The 22,090-nt window shown below is 39.5% G+C and overlaps 1 protein-coding gene across 4 annotated transcripts in view; it reads left to right on the top strand.

Annotated features, from left to right (window-relative positions):
- LOC128022457 (activated CDC42 kinase 1) overlaps positions 1–22,090 on the top strand; it is a 46,246-nt gene that overhangs the window by 21,385 nt on the left and 2,771 nt on the right. For 2 of the 4 annotated variants that reach the window (XM_052610074.1, XM_052610082.1), the window contains exons 3-12: positions 2,530–2,600; positions 8,929–9,141; positions 10,979–11,131; positions 11,456–11,733; positions 12,342–12,468; positions 12,664–12,905; positions 14,502–14,696; positions 17,296–17,387; positions 18,044–18,088; positions 19,417–20,816. In XM_052610074.1, coding sequence (XP_052466034.1) covers positions 2,530–2,600; positions 8,929–9,141; positions 10,979–11,131; positions 11,456–11,733; positions 12,342–12,468; positions 12,664–12,905; positions 14,502–14,696; positions 17,296–17,387; positions 18,044–18,088; positions 19,417–20,816 — 2,816 coding nt within the window. The remainder of the gene's footprint in view (positions 1–2,529; positions 2,601–8,928; positions 9,142–10,978; positions 11,132–11,455; positions 11,734–12,341; positions 12,469–12,663; positions 12,906–14,501; positions 14,697–17,295; positions 17,388–18,043; positions 18,089–19,416; positions 20,817–22,090) is intronic. The other 2 variants (XM_052610100.1, XM_052610091.1) reach the window with 1 other exon arrangement.

The following is a 22,090-nucleotide window of genomic DNA, read 5'->3' as shown; positions in this document are numbered from 1 at the left end:
ATAAAGCTGTGACTTGCCATCACCTACTGCTGGTTATAGTTTCGTATTTAGAGTATCATTTAATGAAAAAAATAAAAATGTGATATTTTAAATTTTCCATGAATGCCAATTTAAAACCTACAGTATTAATCTCATACCATTATTTATTCAATTCTAATTAATGTCACATCTAATCTGTAAAGACTTTAATTGCTTGAGAGCTCTTTTTATTTTATTTTATTTCTTTATTTGCAAATACCTAAAATTGTTAAATAGCTCATTTCTAATAGTTTTTGCAATAGTATCAAAATTGGTTTTGAGAATTTTCAAATTTGACTGGTATTGATACTGACTAATGAGTAAGCATGACAGCACTAATTACATATAAAATATACATTAGTTACATTTTACATTTTGTCAGGGTTGGAGGTGTAAGGATGATGCGAGGACTCAATGGTGCAGAGAATGGGCTCCTTATTAATAATAAAAATAAACAAAAACAAAAACCATCCCGGTCTGCCATTCCAGAGGCACTGTCTCCGACTGCCACGCGATGCTGCAGAGGCCTGTCAACCAAGACAACCCCACAACATTCAGGGACTTGAGGTACTCAGCTCAGATCTCATCCACCCCAGGTGCCTTGCCACCGAGAAGCTTCCCGTTTGGGTCCACCGTGTCTAAGCAGCTTCCTCTCCCGCCATCAGATCCAACTCACTACCAGGTGGTGATCAGTTGACAGCTCTGCCCCTCTCTTTACCCGAGTGTCCAAGACGTATGGCCGGAGGTCAGACAAAGTGGCATGTGCACTGATGGACACCCTTATGCTTGAAAATGGTGTTCGTTAACTGTGACTAGCACAGACGTCCAATAACAGAACAACACTCGGGTTCAGATAAGGGGGGGCCATTCCTCCCAATCATGCCCCTCCAGGTGTTACTGTCCCTGCCCACATGAGCGTTGAAGTACCCCAGTAGAACGACGGAGTCCCCGGTCGGAGCAAATTCCAGCACCCCTGCCAGAGACTCCAAGAAGGCCTGGTACTCTGCACTGCCATTCAGCCCATAAGCACAAATGACAGTGAGAGACCTATCCCCGACCCGAAGGCGAATTGAAGCGACCCTTTAGTTCACCGGGGTAAACTCCAAAACACATGGCAACTGACTCAAGGAGCTATGAGCAACCCCACACTAACCCAACACCACGGGCATCTCCAGAGTGGCATCTCAAGGGGCGTGGTTCCAGAACCCAAGCTGTGCGTGGAGGTGATCTCCAGTTGGTACCTCTCAACCTCCCGCACAAGCTCAGTCTCCTTCCCCGCCAGCAAGGTGACATTCCACATCCCTAAGGCAAGTTTTGTCTAGAGATCAGGTCATCGAGGCCACTGCCTTTGACCGCTGCCCAATCCTCAATACACCAGCCCTTTACGATTCCTCCCGCAGATGGTGGGTCCACAGGAGGTCGGCCCCACATTGCTCTTTCGGGCTAAGCCCGGCCCCATGAGGGGAGGCCCGGCCACCAGGTTCTCGCATTCGAACCCCAGCTGCACCATGCCGTGTGACATCACGGCCCTCGTTTTTAAAGACTTCATAAAGGGCTTATGAACCGCTCTTAGTCTGACCCGTCACCTAGGAACTGTTTTCCTTGGGAGACACTACCGTGGACATATAGCCCTGGACAACATAGCTCTTATGATCATTCGGGTGCTCAAACCCCTCCACCACTATAATGTTACGCTTGTTTACAAAAGTGACAGGTCATTGTTCTTCAAAAGGCAGATTTGTGAAGCTTCATCAAGGAATGACATAGCATTTCTGTTTGTGTCTACCAATGACACCATCTTAAAAAAAAAAAAATTGTCTAAATTATTCTTAATACTACTGTTCTATATGGATGCTGCTACTGTCAGTGTTATTTACACAGTGAAGACTATACATTTCTGAAATATTTCTATACCTGAATATTATTGTTAGACCTTCCTGAAAAACTCAAAGTTAATTAAGTTAATATCATGTGTCTTATTGTATTTATTTGCGCTAATGCTTGTCATTTATTTTTTTTGTTCTTATTTTCTTACTGACTGTTTATCTGTCTTTTTCTTAGTTAAAATAAATTCAGTTCAGAGTTTGAAATTAAACAACAAAATCACCCCATATCACTATCTATTGTTTGTGCACTTCATATTTTCGCATACAATCCTAACAATGTAAATATGAATCAACACATAATTATAAATCGTAAAACACAAATGCATTGAGTGATGAAACATATTGGTTAGATGACCTTAATTAAAAAACGTCACACACAAAAAAGGGAATTTGCTGATGTACTTCCTAATGGTGCACATCCTTGCACATACCAAGTAACAATTACAAGGTTTGTAATTATATCAATTACAATTAACTTTTTTTCACACAGGTAGTAAGCATTTTATTTTAACAGTCATTTGAACCGTGTTCATTTTAATTTTTATTCAGGTTAACAGATTAACCAGCAAAATTCATTAAGTAATATTCATTCTCTCATTTGCATTTTTTTTTTTATTTTTGACAGGGCAAAGACGGCTGTGGGAGGCAGTGAAGAGGAGAAAAACCATGTGCAAGCGGAAGTCTTGGATGAGCAAGGTATGTCATCAGACTTCCTCAAACACAGTGACAGATTAATGAGGCTTCCAGTCCAGGGTCAGGTCCCACACACATCTACACATGCAGCTGTGGGCTTCCTTTTATTCATTGGTCTTTCAGCTCACATGTTCCCTCACACACTTTAGAGTCTCTAACTTGCAAAGTGTCTTATCGAACCTAAAAGGAATAAATCAAGAACTCACATTTAAAGCACTTGACCTAGACGATTTCACAGCCTTTCATCTTTTGGACAACTGCCTAAATGATCGCTTTTTTCAAGCTGAGGTTGTGATGCTTCTCAAAGATAACTCGTGCTCGTGGAGCTCAGAAGTTCTGGAGTTTCTTTAAAATTAGCGTAAGAAAACATATTTTGTCATTGACAAGTTTCACACCATGCTTGTTAACATTAGTTAATGCACTATGAATAAGCATGAACTAACAGTGAATAACTGTATTTTCATTAACATTAACAAAGATTAATAATTACTATAATAAATGTATTGTTCATTGTTTGTTCATGCTAATTAATACATGAACTAACGTTTTAGGGATTGTAGTTGGGGGGAGTGAATATCCAGTGCTCGCTCCACCTTCAATACCTCAACTGAGGTGAGACCCTTGAGCAAGGCACCGAACCCGAAAACTGCTCCCAGGGTGCCGCACACTGCTGGGTTCACGGTGTGTGTGTGTGTGTGTGTGTGTGTGTTCAGTACTCACTGCTGTACTTGTTATACATATATCAAAATCTCAATTTTATATCAAATAATATATCATAATCAAATTTTTTTATCCAGGGACCTCTAGTTAAGTTAACAAGGAATGACCCAGATGGATAAAAAACTAAAACATGCAACTAGTATTATGAGACGTGGCATACATTTTTGTCACAGTGTTTGTTCCTCTAACTTAACTTCTAGCAAATAGATAAATAATAAAGTGCTAATTATACATTGTTAAAAGGAAAAAAAATGAATCCATTTATACATTTATTTATTCAGAAAAAGGCCTGCTTTTAGTTTTTTTTTTAGACTGTTGGTTTGGTGTAAAAGCAAAATAAGCTTGGAGGTATATTTGACTGTGTAAAAGGAGCAGCCTGTTTTGCCCAGAATATTTTTATTACATACAATAAACTGACCTGAAGTTTGTCCTCTGTATTCGAGTTGTTTTCATAGTGCTGTTTTCATAGTGCTGGATGTCTGGGTGGTGCTGACCAAAGGCCTCACTAGAGCCAAAGTCAGTTTTAACCACAGTAAACAGCAACAGCAGTTAGTGCATTTGCAGTTATGACAGACACATTTATTAATTTCTGTGTATTTATGTTGATGTGCCCTGCTGTGTTTTTAAAGGGGTCATATGATGTTTCTAAAAAGAACATTATTTGGTGTATTTGGTGTAAGGAAATCTGTTAATGCGGTTTAAGGTTCAAAAAACACATTTTCCACATACTGTACATTATTGTTGCTCATCTTTGCCCCGCCTTTCTAAAACGCGTTGGTTTTTACAAAGCTCATCATTCTTAAAAACGAGATGTGCTTTGATTGGCCAGCAAATCCAGTGCGTTGTGATTGGCTGAATGCCTCAAGCATGTGTTTAAAACATTACGCCCCTTACCTTACTGTGATGTCATCTCCAGAAACAAAACAAACCCAGTAAAACCCATTACAAATGAAGCATTTGTTGCATCCAGTTGGGACATGATTACTGATTATGATGACTTATACCATCTTTTTACACATTGTATTGCGCCACGTAAACATAATACCATGTCTGCATGATCAGGAAACAGTTCTCCATAAAATGCGTTGCACACTTTTGAATATTTGGGTTGAACTGTTCTGGAACAGTGTAGTAAATACAACTCAACCACTGATTTCTAGTCTTTTCCTCTTTTTGAAGGCGAAACAAAGTAGCTTGACTTTCACACACGGCAGGCTAGAGTTATAATGTTATAATGAGCCGTTTTATAACTTTTATAAAGAATATCTCTTTGGAGTTGAGATTTTATTCTTTGCAACTATACAGATCTTCATGCACCAAGAGCTTATAACACTCCAAAGAGAAAGGACAAATTTTAATCGCATTATATGACCACTTTAATATTTAAAATACCACTGCAGTGTTTTGTGTCAGTCTTTTGTGTTCGGCTATGTTCACACTTGGTGTCTTTTTGAAGCTGCCAGCATCTGTTTTACATTATAATCCTTTGGAATAAACAGTGTTTTAAAAAATGTCCTGAGTGCTTTTTAAAACGCCACCGCCAGCGTCTTTTTCTGCGACTCGAGTGTTTTTTTCAAGTTGAAAAAAGTTTAACTTTTCTGAAGAAAAAAACACCCTACGTCAAGCGCCCTTTTGACAGCTGACCAATGACAAGCGAGTGGCAAGTCGTTTAACAACAAAAATAACAAGAGAAAAATAGGAGAAGATAGCCGGTATTGTAATAGTTTGGAGTTGATATGAGTACAAAACTCAGATCTCCAGGACTAAATTGTTGGAAGCACCATACAGTATGTCGCGCTCCAACAAACATCGTTGTGAACTGACATTACCCTCTCTGTTAACTTCTGCAGCACACAATGTTAGGCTTCCATTGCAACTGTTCTTATAGCAACAAAAGACCCCCTTGGCTTCTATTTGTAACCAAAACGCTGCCAGCTTTTTATTTTACTAAAAACACTCTTGACAACTTTTCCTTGTCAAAAAAGATGCCAAGTTTGAACACGCCCTTAATTGTGTGTTTGTGCCTCTCTGGTATCTCATTTTCTAACAGTGCACATAGAGCCAAGGCTAGAATAAGAGAGGCCACAAAATGATTCTGCCTCTTCCAGCTCCATCTGATTTGCCATGTCATTAATCTCCTACTCTCACATACATTTACGTTATAGACCGTGTTTGCTCATTTACAGCGCGAGTTGAGAGGAAGTGTGTATGTGGGAGTGATATGCACACAGGATTGACGAATGATTGCTCTTTTCTAAACCGTCAGCTTGTAGGCCAAATTCTTCTGTCTGTGGGATGAGAGGACATCTTGACCTTTGATACCAGAAACGGCACACTTTTGTTAAATGCAACACACTTCACACACAGAAACAGTATCCTCTACTCCCATACACTGTCAGGAAAAATGTGCACAAATTTGACCTTTTTGGGTACAGCAGCTTGCCATTGGTGCAGTACCCTTAAAGGGGACAACTATGTACCTTATTTAACCCTAAAAGGCACATGTTGGTAGTAATAATATTTTAGGGTAATACTCTGATCCTTTTAGGTGTAGATAACATATAGACTTAGCCTCCACTCAGCTCTTTCATAATAATGAAACAAACATTTCCTCCCTTGTGTGAAGGCTTTAGTTGCAACATTGGCCTGGTATACTGGAAGTGGCCTGAGAGGGTGAGAGCTTTCTAAAATTACACCGGTTTGTTTCCGTTCCTGGCACCAAGAACAGACTGAGTAATCTGCCTCCTCACTCCACTGTTAGTGTGTGTGGGGGCATGCTTTAGTTGACACTTACCTTTAGTAAGTGTTCTCCTGTTACAAATGTTGCTCTCATACAAATATGTGTGAATGCATATATACAGTATTTATTTTTTCTATGTGTTTTGTGGAGCGCAACCCACAATTCCAACGTTGGGGTTCTTAATAAATATAATAATATCTTAATAAAGATGTAAAGACTTAGAAAGGTTCAGGACATGAAAATATCATTGGCTCAGTATAGAAAAGTGAATGGAAAGTGATGAACTGGGATGGAAAGATGCATTTGGATTTGCTATTCATTGAGGCATTTGTTAGTGTGTAATATATGTTTGCTATGTGTGTGGTTATCAGACAGTAGTCTGGTGTTCAAGGCTCTGTCTAGATCCTCTATATTAACTCTGCTCCCAGTTCAGTTCTTCTATTTTCAGCCTGTCTGTCAAATCCAGGCTCTCTCTCTCTCAAGGCTACAGACATTGCGTTCTGACCCTCTCTATTTCGTGTTTTTTTTTTTTTTTTTTTTTTTTTTTGCAGCGTCACCTCTCTCTCTAATCTTATCGTTCTGTCTGTTTTTAATGGGTTAATATGAGGGGCCGTACAAGACTTGATTCATTCTGGCACTCACACACACACATACATTCTCCATTCACATACATACAGTATATTCTTGCTTTCACACACTTACATTCTCCTTTCACATACATATATTCTTTCTTTCACACACTTACATTCTTCTTACACATGCATACATTTCTACTCTTACACACACATACATTCTCCTTTCATATGCATATATTTTTGCTTTCACAGACACATATATTCTCCTTACAAATACATATATTTTTGCTTACACACACATAACATTCTCCTTTCACATACATATACACAATTACATATATAGAATGTATGTATGTAAGAGAAGAATGTATATATGTTAGAGAGAGAGTATAGTGGAAAAGGAAGGCTTGGAAGGAAGGAAGGTTTATTTTTATAACGGAAGGCAGGTTAGGCGCGATCAGGCTCACCTGGACAGGTCTTGATCAGCATGGCTGAGGCAGATGAGGCAGCCGCCTCGTCCTTTGAGTGAGTTGTGATTTGAGGACACTCAGCCTCAGTCGTGTTGGCAGATAGATATATTATAAGTGTCCAAGGTTTTTCTTTTTCACTTAATTAAGGAAGTGAATTAACTGGGAGGTTGCAAGGTATGGACAGCGATATCTATGTTATTTAAATAACTCAAGACTAATTGCTGTTTATTTATTTGAAGATTTTTATTTACTTATTTAAATTGCAGCTCGCCTGCAGCAGTAACTCAGTGCTAGACTAGTGTAACTATAAACTAGACTATGAGCGCCACCTGCTGTCAGAGATTGAATTATCATTTTCATCAGAATCAGAAAGAGCTTTATTGCCAAGTGTTTACATACAGAAGAAATTTCGTCAGGAGCTTCCAGTATAGGAAGTACAAACATAGTGCAGACACACATATAATTAAGGAAATAAAGCTAGTAATGATAAAATATTCATTAAGCCCATATGATGTTTTTGTTTTGTGCACTCGCTTCATGTTGCATATATTTTTTGCTTGTTTGATTGTTTGTTTGTTCAAGGTTAGTTTGGCCAGTAACAGAGCAAAATAAACATTTAATAAATGTAAAAAAAAAAGAAAAGAAAAAAAAGAATAAGAACTAAATTGCAACAAGGATGCGAATCGGCTCATTTGATTGTAAAATAAATAAAATCCTGATCAGTTCATCCTTAACTGGAATAGTTAGACCTACCTGAAAGACCTGAAAAAACATTGTTCATTTCAGTTTTATCTTTGAACTATTGTACCTATTTGTGCAAAATGATTATTATTTATTACAATACAATATTACAGTCAACAATGAAAACAATAAGTCTTATTTATTTATTGATTGATTGATTGTGGCAAGTCCTGTGAAAATTTTGCCAGGGTAAGTAACCGGATCAGTAGAACATTTCCTCAGTGTTAAGCCCTGTTAATACGATCAAAATCAGTGTCTTAACACTTTTACACAGATCTGTAGAACACATAGGTTACATAATTATATGTTAAAGTTAAAATCTTAAAATGTGTACTTGAAAAGAAAACAGGATGACTTTGAATAGCATAACTGTAAAATTTTGAGGAAGAGCTGAGCAAGTCTTGCACATGAATTTCCTGGTCTGAGAGTGACTTCCTGCTTAAACAGGAAGTAATGGATACCAGAAACGGTAGAAATATATGTATGTGAAAGGAGAATGAATGTGTGTGAGAGTAGAAATGTATGTATGTGAATGGAGAATGTATGTCTGTGAAAGCAAGAATATATGTATGTGAATGGAGAATGTAAGTGTGTGAGAGTGCCAGAATGAATTTACGGCTTGTACAGCCCCTCATAGGTTAAAGTCAGGATCACCTCTCACTCCTCCACCTTCCGTTCCTGTCCATCCTTCATGTCCCTTGAGTTTGTAGCCCCTGGCTTCCCTCAGCCCACACTTTGATTTTGATAGCTCAGCTCTCCTTGTCCAACCCACAGGCTCCTCATACAAAGTGCCTCAAGAGCCGATACGCAGTTAGAAAGGGCAGTCTTTCGTGGAATCTCTCTTTCTCTCCTTCTTTTATCGTGATTTCTGCTGCTGTCCTTCTTTTTTGGTTCTGGAATGTTCCCTGTTAGCACAAATCATTACAGCAATGGGATAGAGACTGGCCAGGGAGCTCTCAAGTTTCTGGTACACATTTAATGCAGTTCTGGCAGCACACAATTAAAGCATGGTTTGCGCACATAGGTTTCTAAAGGCTTTTATTTATCACCTCTAGATGCTGACTTTGTTGTTGTTTATCCCTCAGGTGTTTAGTGGCAAGAGACCAGAAGGAGACTTCAATCCACAGCCGGGAAGTACGTTCCAAAAACTCACTGCCACACCTCCTCCAGTGGACAGCCAGCAGCAGGCCCTCACCTGTCTCATAAGTGAGAAAGACCTGGCCCTCTTTGAGAAACTGGGCGATGGCTCCTTCGGTGTGGTCAAGCGTGGAGAGTGGTTCACACCAAATGGAAAAGTGGTGAGTAGAGCTGCAAGATTAATTGTTAAAAGATTACAATCTCGATTTAAACACCCACACGAACTTATTCTTAATTTACAATGGTTCAGCAATGTCTACTCGCATTGGAAAGAAAAAAAAAAGCACACACACATCATTCGTTAATATGGGCAGCGACAGAACGCGCTGCTCAGGCTACACTGGTGTTTGCACTGTGAAACAATCAGATCTGCATTCGTGCTGCCACTGAGCTGATATGTACAATATATTTACAGTATGTAACAGCTTCACAAACAGTATTTTCAACTACACATTATTTGTTAAAAACATTACACAAACAATTTCAGTTACAGAATAACAAGTACTGGGAAAGAAGTTTTAGTTTGGGTGTAAACACTGATATCCATAGTAGTGATCAAAATAAGAGTGAATAATCTTGTATAAGGATTTTTAAACTTGTATGTGTTGTATCACTTATCTCGTTAGGCCTGGGGATTGAGACAACTTGACTAAAAAAAGTATTTGTCATGGAATCATTCTTTCAAGAGATTAATTTACAAATGTTGCTTCACCCCATAAATAACAGCTCTTTATAAATGAGACAGGCTGCTTCATTCGGTTATTTTTATTATACATTTTTTTTATTCAAATTAATGTATTTTTTAAATAGACTCAAGCAATGAACATTTTGTCAGAACCTTTAATAAATTCCATGATATTTAGCCGTCTAATGTTTTTTTTTTTCTTGAGAATTTTGGGGGGGAAAAATATTCTCAATTTATTCACAGTCATTTAGAGTTCTAGCAGTGATATGGGGGAGAGGATAAAGGATAAAAGTGTTTGGAAATACAGAGTAAAATGAATACTTTGTTAAAAACATCAGCTTTGTAGATTCAGCCACCATTTCAGTCATTCACTGCAATATACTCAAGATGTACTATTTATATTTAATTAATATGTTTATCTGTTTTTTTTTTATCCATCACTTATAAGTAACAAACCTGCACACTACTTGCTAATTCTTAAACTTTAATAAGTGCAACGTTTCAGTCAACTGACCTTCATCAGAAAAAAGTGGCGAAGGTCTGTGGACCGATATGTTGCATTTAATACATTTTAAGAATTAGCAAGTATTGATAGTGTGTGGGTTCATTACTTATTTTTGATTCTACTGTTTGTTTGATTTTGTTCCCATGTACCTATCGTTGTTTCAAGTGTGCTAAGTTTACAGTACGTTGATTGAATCTCAATCACTTGACATCTATCAAGTAACACCATCAGAAATGTATGACTATTGCACTTTGTTTGACAGGAAAGTTGTTTGTCGCATTTGGAAACTCAGATCAACAAAACAATGGCTTTCAGTCACTGTATCTGTGGTCCCACCTTTCCCCTAAAGTGTTCCAGGGCTTCATGTGAACTTCCTGTTTCAGGGCTGATCTCTATGTGTCATTGTAGCAGCTGTGTTCTCCAGAGGAGGTTTGTGGGAGAGACGGACCTCTAATGACCTGATGAGGGGTCAGATGTCGTGTGAACTGAGCCGGAGGCTGTAGTGATAGTGTGTGTTGCACACAAAAGGGTTCTTTCCACATGGGACTTGAGTGGGAATATCTTTCCTGAGGCCATCTGTGCAGATCAAACACTGTTTTATTGCGCTATACAGAAAAATGTCAGGACCGAGCTGAGATTTGTCAACTTTTTCATACATGTAACATTCAGAAACCCTCATCCAACTTAATTATTATAGCCTTTTTGCTCTCCCCAGCAAAGGCATATGTGTTAACCCTCAAAGTCACACGCAGGGACTTGTTGAATTCGTGTTGATCTGTGTTGTGAGTTGTTCTCATGTCCTCCTCAGCTCAGTGTGGCAGTGAAGTGTCTGAAGACAGACGTGCTCAATCAACCAGATGCTCTGGACGACTTCATCTGTGAGGTCAATGCCATGCACTCTCTTGACCACCAGAACCTCATCCGTCTCTACGGAGTCGTCCTCACACACCCCATGAAGATGGTGAGTAAGTGTGCGTGTTCACAGCTAAATCAAATTGGTGGCAAAGACAGGGTGCTAAAGTATCGAGGTCTTGAGAAGGGAGGGGTGAGCTAAAATAAGGCTTTACATGTGCATGCTCTTTTAAACTCAATATTTGCTGAAACTGACTTCTGGTGTTGTCCTGATTGGCAGTGTTCGTTGTCTTCAATGGAAAAATGCTTCTTGTCAGATCACTTTTTCAGTTGTTGTGAAATGAAATTTAATATTGTAACCTTCTTCCCGTTTCTCCCTTCTCCCTGCTTCTCTTCCCTGAATGACCCTCTTTATTACCCTACTTTCTCTAAGGTGACTGAACTCGCGCCTTTCGGCTCCATGCTGGATCGCTTGCGAAAGACCCTGGGCCATTTCCTCATTTCCACTTTGTGTCACTACACCATCCAGATATCCAATGGCATGGCCTACCTAGAGTCCAAACGCTTCATCCACCGAGACCTGGCCGCCAGAAACATCCTCTTGGCTTCCAGTGAGCAGGTTAAAATCGGTGACTTCGGACTGATGAGGGCACTCCCGAAGAATGATGACCATTACGTCATGCAAGAGCATCGCAAAGTCCCATTTGCCTGGTAAGGGAGAGGGTTGGAAAGAATGTATATTTAAATGTACAATTTAAGTGTTTGTTTGCATGTGGTTTGAATCTTTCGAGAAGGAATACAAAGTTTTTTTCAAACAATTCAGTGATTTTGTTTGTATGCACTGACCGGCCAGAGCTCAGGATTCAGATTGAATTTGAATTGGGTCATTGTTCGTGGCTCTTGATTTGATTAAATGAACTGTGCATGATCCTCATGTCATTTTCCCTATTGTTGGGTTGTTTATTTACAGGCATTGTATTCTACTGACCTAACTTCTTTGTGGTGTTTTTGTGGGAAGTCGTGGTTAGAGAGTTTGACTCCTAACCCTAGGGGTTGTAGGTTCGAATCTCGGGCCGGCAATAACACGACTGAGGTGCCCTTGAGCAAGGCACCGAACCCCAAACTGCTCCCCGGGCGCCGCAGCATAAATGGCTGCCCACTGCTCCGGGTGTGTGATCATATTGTGTGTGTGTGTGTGTGTTCACTGCTCTGTGTGTGTGCACTTTTGATGGGTTAAATGCAATGCACAAATTCTGAGTATGGGTCACCATACTTGGCTGAATGTCACGTCACTTTAACTTTTTTTTTTTCTTACATAGGTGTGCTCCAGAAAGCCTGAAGACACGCACGTTTTCTCACGCAACTGACACATGGATGTTTGGTGTGACACTTTGGGAAATGTTTACCTATGGTCAGGAACCGTGGCTGGGTCTAAATGGTAGTCAGGTACCCCTCCTCAAACACTCTTAACGTCCAATTAGTCATAAACATCTGCCTAATAAAAAAAAACAGCTTTGATATTTGACAGTAATCCCAAAAATCTGATATTTAGAGCCTAATATTGGATTTGCTTCTCAATAGTGTTCATTATTGCATTTATTTACTGGGTAAGAGAAAAAATAAAATATGTGTTTGTGACAGATCCTCCACAAAATAGATAAGGAGGGTGAAAGACTGCCTAAGCCTGAGGACTGTCCTCAGGACATCTATAATGTCATGATGCAGTGCTGGGCTCAGAAACCAGATGACCGGCCCACCTTTGTGGCTCTAAGGGAATTTCTAGTGGAGACCATGCCTACAGACATGAGGGCCCTGCAAGACTTTAATGAGCCTGACAAGCTTCAAATCCAGATGAATGATGTCATTACCATCATAGAGGGCAGGTGAGCTCTTATACCATAGAATGTAATGGGGCTTATGGGATTATTATTGATTTGACACTTTCATATTATATTGAATCATTTTAGGACAGAAAAATATGAAAACAAGTCTACCCCAATGGTTCCTGGTGTTTACATGATTTTTCCGGACATTCATGAATTAGTAGATGATAATAATAAGGAATAATATTTTTTTAATTTTCACAATTACATTACATTTACATTTATTCATTTAGCAGACGCTTTTATCCAAAGCGACTTACAGATGAAGACAGTGGAAGCAATCAAAAACAACAAAAAGAGCAATGATATAAAAGTGATATAACAAGTCTCAGTTAGGTTAACACAGCACACGTAGCATGGGATTTTAACTAATATAATAAATAAAAAGAAAACAGATAGAATAAAAAATAAAAGAATGGAGCAAGCTAGTTAGAGGTCTTCACACATACACACACACATACATATACAATTACATAATAAATGAAAAGAATATAGAATACAAAAAGATTAGAAAGGTAGTTAGATTTTTTAAAGAATAGAATTAGAAAATTGAGTGTTAAAGTTAGAGGGTCAAATAAAGATGGAAGAGATGTGTTTTAAGCCGATTCTTGGAGATGGCTAAGGACTCAGCTGCTCGGATTGAGTTGGGCAGGTCATTCCACCAGGAGGGAACATTTAATTTAAAAGTCCGTAAAAGTGACTTTGTGCTTCTTTGGGATGGCACAATCAAGCGACGTTCACTTGCAGAACGCAAGCTTCTAGAGGGCACATAAGTCAGAAGTAACAAATTTAGGTAAATGGGTGCAGAGCCAGTGGTAGTTTTGTAGGCAAACATCAATGAATTATTATAAATCAAACAATTATTATCCAAATTATTATTATTTTTTTTCGTTTTGTATAACTAGAAAATGTATGTTCATTATAAAAATGCCTATGGAAATTAAGGTACACCCCACCCCACCCCAAAAAATCTGTCATTTACTCACCCTCAAGTATCCAAACCTGTATGAGTTCCTTTCCAAAAAGTTCACGGTAGCCACTGATATAAAAAAAAAAAAAAAAAAAAAAAAAAAAAAACATTTTAACTTAGTGGCTACCATCAACTGTTTGTTTACCAACATTTTTCTTTAAAATATATTATTTTGTGCTTAACAGAATTGAGGGTAACAACATGAGGGTAAGTAAATAATGACAGAATTCGTTTTTGAGTGAACTATCCATTTAAAAATGTGATTCATTTGCATGCCTTTTCCAGGTCTAGAAATAACACTTCTAAAATGTTCTCATGTAATCAGGTGTTCCAAGATTGTGAGAATCCTGGTTCTTTAAAGGAAACAGTTGTTGAGGGGGTGAATTAAAATAAGAAATATCTTGTTTTTAAATGTTTTATTTAAATGTAAAATAAGACAAAAATAGAATTAAATGAAATCATCTTGAGGCCCCCTTAGAAGTCTGGTCGAGATGGGAATTGTAATTAATCTGGCTCAATAATTTCTTGGACTGATAAAGTGTTATTGATTCACTAACAAGGATCTGCTCATATAATTCACTCGTTCAGGAGTTTTTGTCTTCAAACGGTCTTTGTGTGTCCTGCAGGGCAGAGAACTACTGGTGGAGAGGTCAGAACAAGCGTACCCTAATGGTTGGTCAGTTTCCCAGGAACACGGTCACGTCAGTGGCAGGTCTTTCTGCCCATGACATAAGCCGTCCACTGAAGAACAGTTTCATTCACACGGGCCATGGAGACACTAACCCCCACCGCTGCTGGGGCTTTCCTGACAGGATCGATAAGTGAGTCTCTTAATCGTAATTTTTTCAGATAAGAAAAAACAATGAATGTGTCTTATCAGTTATATCCATTGCTTCTGGATTATAAGTCTTGCATTCAATGATTACACACACAAACCAAGATGAAGACGAGGAAGCCGACTCTGAAAGAAAAGCAAACAATTTGGATGCTAAAAGAAAAGAGGAAGTCAATTAGAACTAGAGGAAAAACAAAGGGCATGGAGAAATCAAGAGTGTGGAAACTACCGGCGACATTAGCAGCCAACTATGACCTGATCGGCTGAGAAAAACAACAGTAGTTGATGACAGACAAATCATAAAAGCTGTGAAAATGAACCCTAGAATACATGTCTGTAAAATCACCAACAACCTCCAGAAATCTGGGGTGATGCTCTGTCAATCTACAGTCTGAAGGAGACTTTGATACACTTTGATAAGGGTACAAAATCATCTTGGCTACCAATATTCAAGAAAATACCACCAAACTCATTAGAAAGCACTTCATATTGGATCAGGACAATGACCCAAAACTCCCTGCCAGTTCAGTCAAGGAGTTTATCAGGGCAAAGAAATGTAAAGTCTTTGCCTAAATCAATCTCCAGATTTAAATCCGCATTTCAAAGCATAAGACCAAGAGTCTGGTGATATCTATGGGATGCAGACTCACTGCTCTGATTTTATGCAAGGGATCTGCAACTAAACATTCGCTTTTAATCTTTTACATCTGCCTTAAATTCAACTGTTCAAATACTTATGCTCACATCAAATAGTGGGATGAACTCTAAAAGTGCTGTAACGTTTTATTTGGTAAAACATGTATGTGTTCAAAGACCTAGTAATAAAATGTGACATTCTGTAGTTTTGTCTCATATTCATCTTTTAATCATCTTTGGAAATCTCTTGAAACCACAGCAAAGAAGACATTTTTGTCTTTACTTTTCTGATACTAATGGAGGGCACTGTATGTCTGTATCACAGTGACATGATTGGCTTTGTGTGATATGTAACCATTGTTTTCAAAAACATGTTCATGTTCTGCTAACCTCGCAAAGAACTACAGCACGTTTGAATAATTGCCACATTAATATAGATCAGACTAGGGCTCGCTGAGATGAAAGAGGAAAATAATCCCTAACTTGTTCATTTGTAATGAGCACTAACATGCAAAGTGTAACTCTGTAGACTACAGGGCCTGCAGCAGCAGTTGTATAATGTCTTCATTGAGTAAGATGAAACCTTGCAGGTCATACACTGAATGGAGCGATAATTCTGTCATGGCCAATAAGTAGAGTGCCACTTTAAAGGGGGGGTGAAATGCTATTTCATGCATACTGAGTTTTTTACATTGTTAAAGAGTTGGATTCCCATGCTAAACATGGACAAAGTTTCAAAAATTAAGTTGTACGTTTGAAGGAGTATTTCTGTTCCAAAAATACTCCTTCCGGTTTGTCACAAGTTTCGGAAAGTTTGTTTCGAGTATGGCTCTGTGTGACGTTAGATGGAGCGGAATTTCCTTATATGGGTGCTAAGGGCACGTCTGCCGGAAGAGCGCGCGCTCCAGTATAGCAGAGCACTGAGAGCACAACAGACTTCACTGATCAGAGCGAGAGCGTCGCGAAATGTCACAAAAGAAGTGTGTTTTTGGTTGCCAGGGCAAGACAACCCTGCACTGATTACCAAAGAAAAAACAGCATTAAGGGACCAGTGGATGGAGTTTATTTTTACAGAGCATCAACGGAGTTGTGCAAGTGTTTGTGTTTGTTCCCTGCATTTCTAAAATGCTTGTTTTACAAACAAAGCCCAGTTTGACGACGGATTTGCGTATCGTTTATTTCTTAAGGATGATGCAATCCCAACGAAAAAGCGTCACGATTGTGTGTTGGAACCACAGGCGGTGAGTAAAACTGCTTCAAATATCTCTGCCTCCTTGTTAGTGCGTCCGCCTCCCATGCCGGAGACCCGGGTTCGAGCCCCGCTCGGAGCGAGACGTTGCTGCTGCTGCTCTCGTTCAGTTTCAGCCTTCACAGCTGTCACAGCTTCCAAACGCCCTCAACGCAAAAGCCTACTGGCACTCGTGATGTTGCATGTTAGCTCCGCCCACACGTCACGCCTCCAGGCGCTCGTGTTTTTCCAGGAAAAATCGGTAAAGACTATCTTTCTCTTATGAATATAATAAAACTAAAGACTTTTTGGAGTTATGAAGGATGCAGTACTACTCTATAGGTACTCAAGATTAACAGGATATTGAGTGAAAACGAGCATTTCACCCCCCCTTTAATTATCATGGAGCCACGGCCCATGCACGAGGACAGCATTTAAGCACTATCAGCACAAGATGGCAGTAGAACACAGTAGACTCTGTTTTTGATATAATCTTTGCGCATCAACTGGTATCACAGCTGTAAATACCTCCATAAAACATCCAGAGAAATATTAGGGCTGCTGTTCAAATCTGAAATGTTCTTTACTACTGTGGTTATACTGTGTCATTAAATCTTTGTTTGGCAGAGTTTCAGAGTCTGTTTAACTTCAGTCTAAGAAATGGTCTCTTAGATACACTGATGGACTGCTAAATGCTTTTGTCATTCTGTTTCTTTTGCAGTCTATATCTTGGGAATCCCATGGATCCTCCAGATGTGCTGGGGCTGGAGCTGAACTCTGCCAGACCAACTCAACTCCCTGGACGCACTAAGAGTGAGCAAATGACCTTCAATTAGTAAAGTTCAAACATTAACAAACAGGCTCATTCCATGGTCATAGAGAAACTAGAAGTTTCAAGGCACTTTAAAATTGTGTTTTCAGGCCTGAAGAAATCATGTAATGTAAAAAAGAAAATTTATCATGGTTTCAACAGAACTGTTTTACTGATAAGAATTTTTCTTCTCACTCAAATTTGTAAATGCTGCTAAAACCTAGAACAGAAAAGATGAATTGACATTGTGATGACATCTGATGAAAAGCTTTTAGGCACGAAACATAGAATATAAACTACGGATCTGAGAGTGTTCTGAATTTTTTATTGGCAAATCAGTTTGAAGTAGTTTAAATGCTTCTCAAGAATTAATAAATGACTGAAAAGCAGTTTATTGGTCAAAAATTGTGGGAACCCTGTAATCCAAAACCCCGCTTTAAACTATTGACTCCAAAAAATAACTCCAACCTCTCAAATTAAAAACAAAAATAATTTTGCCATTTTCAGTTCACTGCTTCTTTAAAACAGGTCCTTATGCGTTGTGCTTTTTCTTCTCTCTCTGTTACGTACTTATTGTTCTTTTTATTATGTTGTTGTTTTTTCTTTTCCAACCTGCTTTATGCATATGCTATCTTTAACTTGCTTGCTTGCTCTGCAGAGGAGCCTCCCCCTCGGCCCCCTCAGCCATCTTTGCTGGTTAAGAGTAAGTGTGGACCCTCAGTTCAGTTTAAGCACTGCTCATGCCCCCTCTGTTCACTCCTAGCTCCCCTACTCACAGGTATAGCACATCTGTATTGTATGCATTTGTGTTTGCTCTTTCACTCCCTCTATTTCTCTCTCAGTCGCTCCAGATTTTAGTTATCATTCATGTGTTTACTGTGGTATGATGTTTGGAAACAATCGATCCCACAGGACCCATTTTTACACTAAATCATGCTGGTTATAGAGCTGTAGTCAGCAAAGGATCTGCAAATCTCTCTAAGAACTGGCCCGCAAAACTGACTTGAAAGTTGAATGAAGACATAACTATTTTGTGACATGATTGTCATGGTACCAAAATTTCAGTATTCGGTACCGATACCAGTGAAAATCCACGGTTCTCGGTACCAATTTCAGTACCGAAGCAAAACACAAAAATATGCTAATAAAAAAAATATATATATATATTTTTAAATGTTTTTAAACATTTATTTTTACATTTATTTAAGCAACATATTTTATCTGTCATAAGTCTCGTCTGAAGAGTTTAGCTCCACATATGTCATAAAAATATGTTCGGGAACTTTTATAAAAATATGTAAATTATAATTTTTTCTAAATGTGATGTATATACTGTGACTACAAATAAACAGAAACAGACTCGATTGAATTGATAGGCTATGTTCATACCACTTTATTTCTGTGTTACTAATTTTCAATCCTGATAAATTAGTTTATTATGATCAATGTATCACTTATTATTGTAAAACATAGATGCTTTTGGATTTAAATCTTTAACAAAGCTTGCAAACAAATGGCCGCTTTTATCATTTTCGTTTTGTGATCACGCTAGTTCCAATGACTAATTTCTTATTAGTTTTCTGATAACTTCTCTTTGTTGAAATGATGGGGTTGCGTGACGTTGTTCCTGAGAGGCAGGTAAAGGGCACGTTTTAGTAAAGTGCAACGGAGTTTCTGCCTGACAGTGGAAATGCAGTGTGATTTTGGCCTCGGTGCTACAGTTCCGAGACTATTGGCACTGCACGCCCCGTTTAAAGCACTGGCTCGCACTGGTTCACAAGGCTAATAAAACCATGTTAATCTGCATAACCTAGACCTTTGGTAGAATTGCTTAGGGCTGTCTTCCACCCAAGTAATCTTGAAGACACAGTATGAGACATGTCAGTTGTCAAAAATTTCTCTGAAGGATTGTTAAGTAAACTTTACCTTCATGACTGTTCTAATGTGTGCTCATATTTTAACTCTGAAATATATTTCTTCTGTTTTACTGTTCCTGTCATTAAATTACATTTGTTTTTTTCATGTGACTAGAACCCTCCTATGATGCTGTTGCTGAGGACGAGGACCAAACTTCATCAGGCCTTCGGCGGCTCTCTTTGAAGAAGAAGGGACTTAAGCTCAAACCAGCTGCCTGGGTCTGTGCTACCAAAGTAGGTGACCGTTCCACATACAGTGTGCGGACTCCAGGGGGTAGCACTCCCACAGAAGTCTCTCTTATAGACTTTGGAGAAGAGTTTCCATCGACCACACCTTCACCCTCTCCTGTGGTGGAGCTTCAGATCCCAACCCTGGCTAAACTGGCACTTGAAGCAGAGAACATTATAGACCGAACTCCTCCACAGAGCCCCTCACGCTCTCTACCCTGCCCCCTTCACCCTACCAAAGTGGTGGACTGGGATGCCCGGCCCCTCCCTCCACCCCCAGCCTATGACGATGTAGCACAAGATGAGGATGACTTTGAAGTGAGCTCCATCAACAGTGCAGAATGTGGAACGGATGAACCATGCTCTCTACGTACGTCCTGCACTCTTACCGGAGAATGTAAATCTCATGTAGAAGACAATTTATTTTTGCCCTGCAGGCAGAGCAATGCCAGCACTTTCTCGCAGTCTGCTGATATCTTCCAAGAGCTGCAGCAGGAGTGTATGAGACACCTCAATGTACCTGTGATCTCTACCAGCCCTGGTCCGGAGCCACACCGCCAGATAGTCCTAACTTTTTCTGAGGACAAACCCCAGATACCACCACGTATCCCCATACCACCCCGTCCAGTCAAACGTGCAGGTGGCGATTATGCTCGCTGGTCTGGTGAGCTGTCTCCAGTCTCTGGAAATGAGGATCATAAGGAGTGTCCACCCCGGATTCCACCACGAGATCCCCTTTCTCAGCCGGGGTCTCGCACGCCAAGTCCACATGTGGGCTCCCCTCAGACTCGCAGCAGCCTCTGCTCAGCTTCCTCCAACTATGGCCCATCCTACCTCTCCACCTCACCTGCTAAACTAATGCCAACCACTCAGAGCTTCGCCCCCGATCCCAAATATGCTGCTCCCAAGGTCATCCAGGCACAGGGCAAAGAAAAGGAGCCAGCAAAAGGGCCCTGCATTCTGCCTATCGTACGTGATGGCAAGAAGGTCAGCAACACACACTACTACCTCCTGCCTGAGAGGCCTCCATATCTGGACCGCTACAGTAGGTTCTTCAAAGAGGCGGAGAGTGGTAAAGAAAAGAAGCAGGTAAACACAGCCACTGTCAAGCCCATGGTTCATCAACCTGGGGAGCTCAAGTCCAATTTCTCCTTCAATAACACCAGTAGTCTGACAGGCTGTGGCTATAGAGGGGGGCTGAAGAACTCTCTCAGTCTATGCCGAGTAAACTTTGATGGCTCATTCAACAGGGCTGACAGCACCAGCAACCATGACAAAATCAAACTGGTGAGAGATTTATATTACACAAATCCATGTTATTACTTGTTTTCTTGAAACATTTGAATGCATCCAATATAAGCTGTCATGTTATTTTTTTATGGCAGATTGATTCTTGAGTGGTTTGGGCTGGCTGTGTGATGTTTTAATTGTAGGAACTTAGTATTTGACCAGAGTAATTATAATTTCTTTATATTGTGGCATGCTGATGGACCATAGTTCTGATCACATTTTGGAAAAACCTACATTTTCTACATGGATAACTCCATTAAAGGGTTAGTTCACCCAAAAATGAAAATTTGCCGATAATTTACTCAACCTAAAGTCATCCTAGGTGTATATGATTTTCTTCTTTCAGACGAATCCAGTTGGAGTTCATTAAAAAATTGTCTTTGATCTTTCAAGCTGTTTCATGGCACTCAGCAGATGTTGCATGCATCAGTCCAAAAGAAGTTAAATAAAAAAGTGCCCATCCATAAAAAATACATGTCTCACATGGCTTGGGGGGTGAACAAAGGCCTTCTGTAGCAAAAATAGCGAAAGTGATGAACACGTAAGTTCAGGGGAGAGATTAAAACAAAACAACGCAACTAATTAGAAGAAGAAAACAAGGATTTGTAAAGAAGAATGTTGGAGGATTCGGATGAAAGCCAAGAGGAGACTTGTTTTCCATTGCTAATGTAAGGAAACTTTGCTTCCTTTGCTCCCGTTAACAAACGTTGGTTTTCACGAGACTGGCGCATGCGCATCGCTGACCTCATACGTCATCAGCCCATGTACAACTGTTGGCGCAAGCTACATTAAAGTGATTATTACATTTTGAATATAGATATATTTCTTACAAAAACGTATCTATTCGCTAGAGGAGGTTTTTGTTGGATGCATGCTTTTTATTTAAATCTTTGGACTGATGCATGCAACACCCGCTGAGTGCCATGAAAGCTTGAAAGATAAAATAAAATTTTTAATATAAATCAGACTGGATTTGTCTAAAAGAAGAGAGTCATATATACCTAAGATTTAGATTGTTGGGTGAACAAACCCCTTTAAGCCAAAAACTGTCCATCATGAAGGCTTACTTGCTTGATTAGGCTAAAACCTAAATTAGCAATTTGGTTGAATATGATCCTAGTATGCAGTGAGAAAATGCATCCAATAGGATAGGGAAGTCGTGGTCTAGTGGTTAGAGAGTTTGACTCCTAACCCTAGGGTTGTGGGTTTGAATCTCGGGCCGGCAATACCACAACTGAGGTGCCCTTGAGCAAGGCATTGAACCCCAACTG

Source organism: Carassius gibelio, chromosome A2 (genome assembly GCF_023724105.1).
Source record: "Carassius gibelio isolate Cgi1373 ecotype wild population from Czech Republic chromosome A2, carGib1.2-hapl.c, whole genome shotgun sequence".
NCBI lineage: Eukaryota > Metazoa > Chordata > Actinopteri > Cypriniformes > Cyprinidae > Carassius > Carassius gibelio.
The sequence above is the reverse complement of the archived record's forward strand: the minus strand, read 5'-3'. Positions and strand labels throughout refer to the sequence as shown.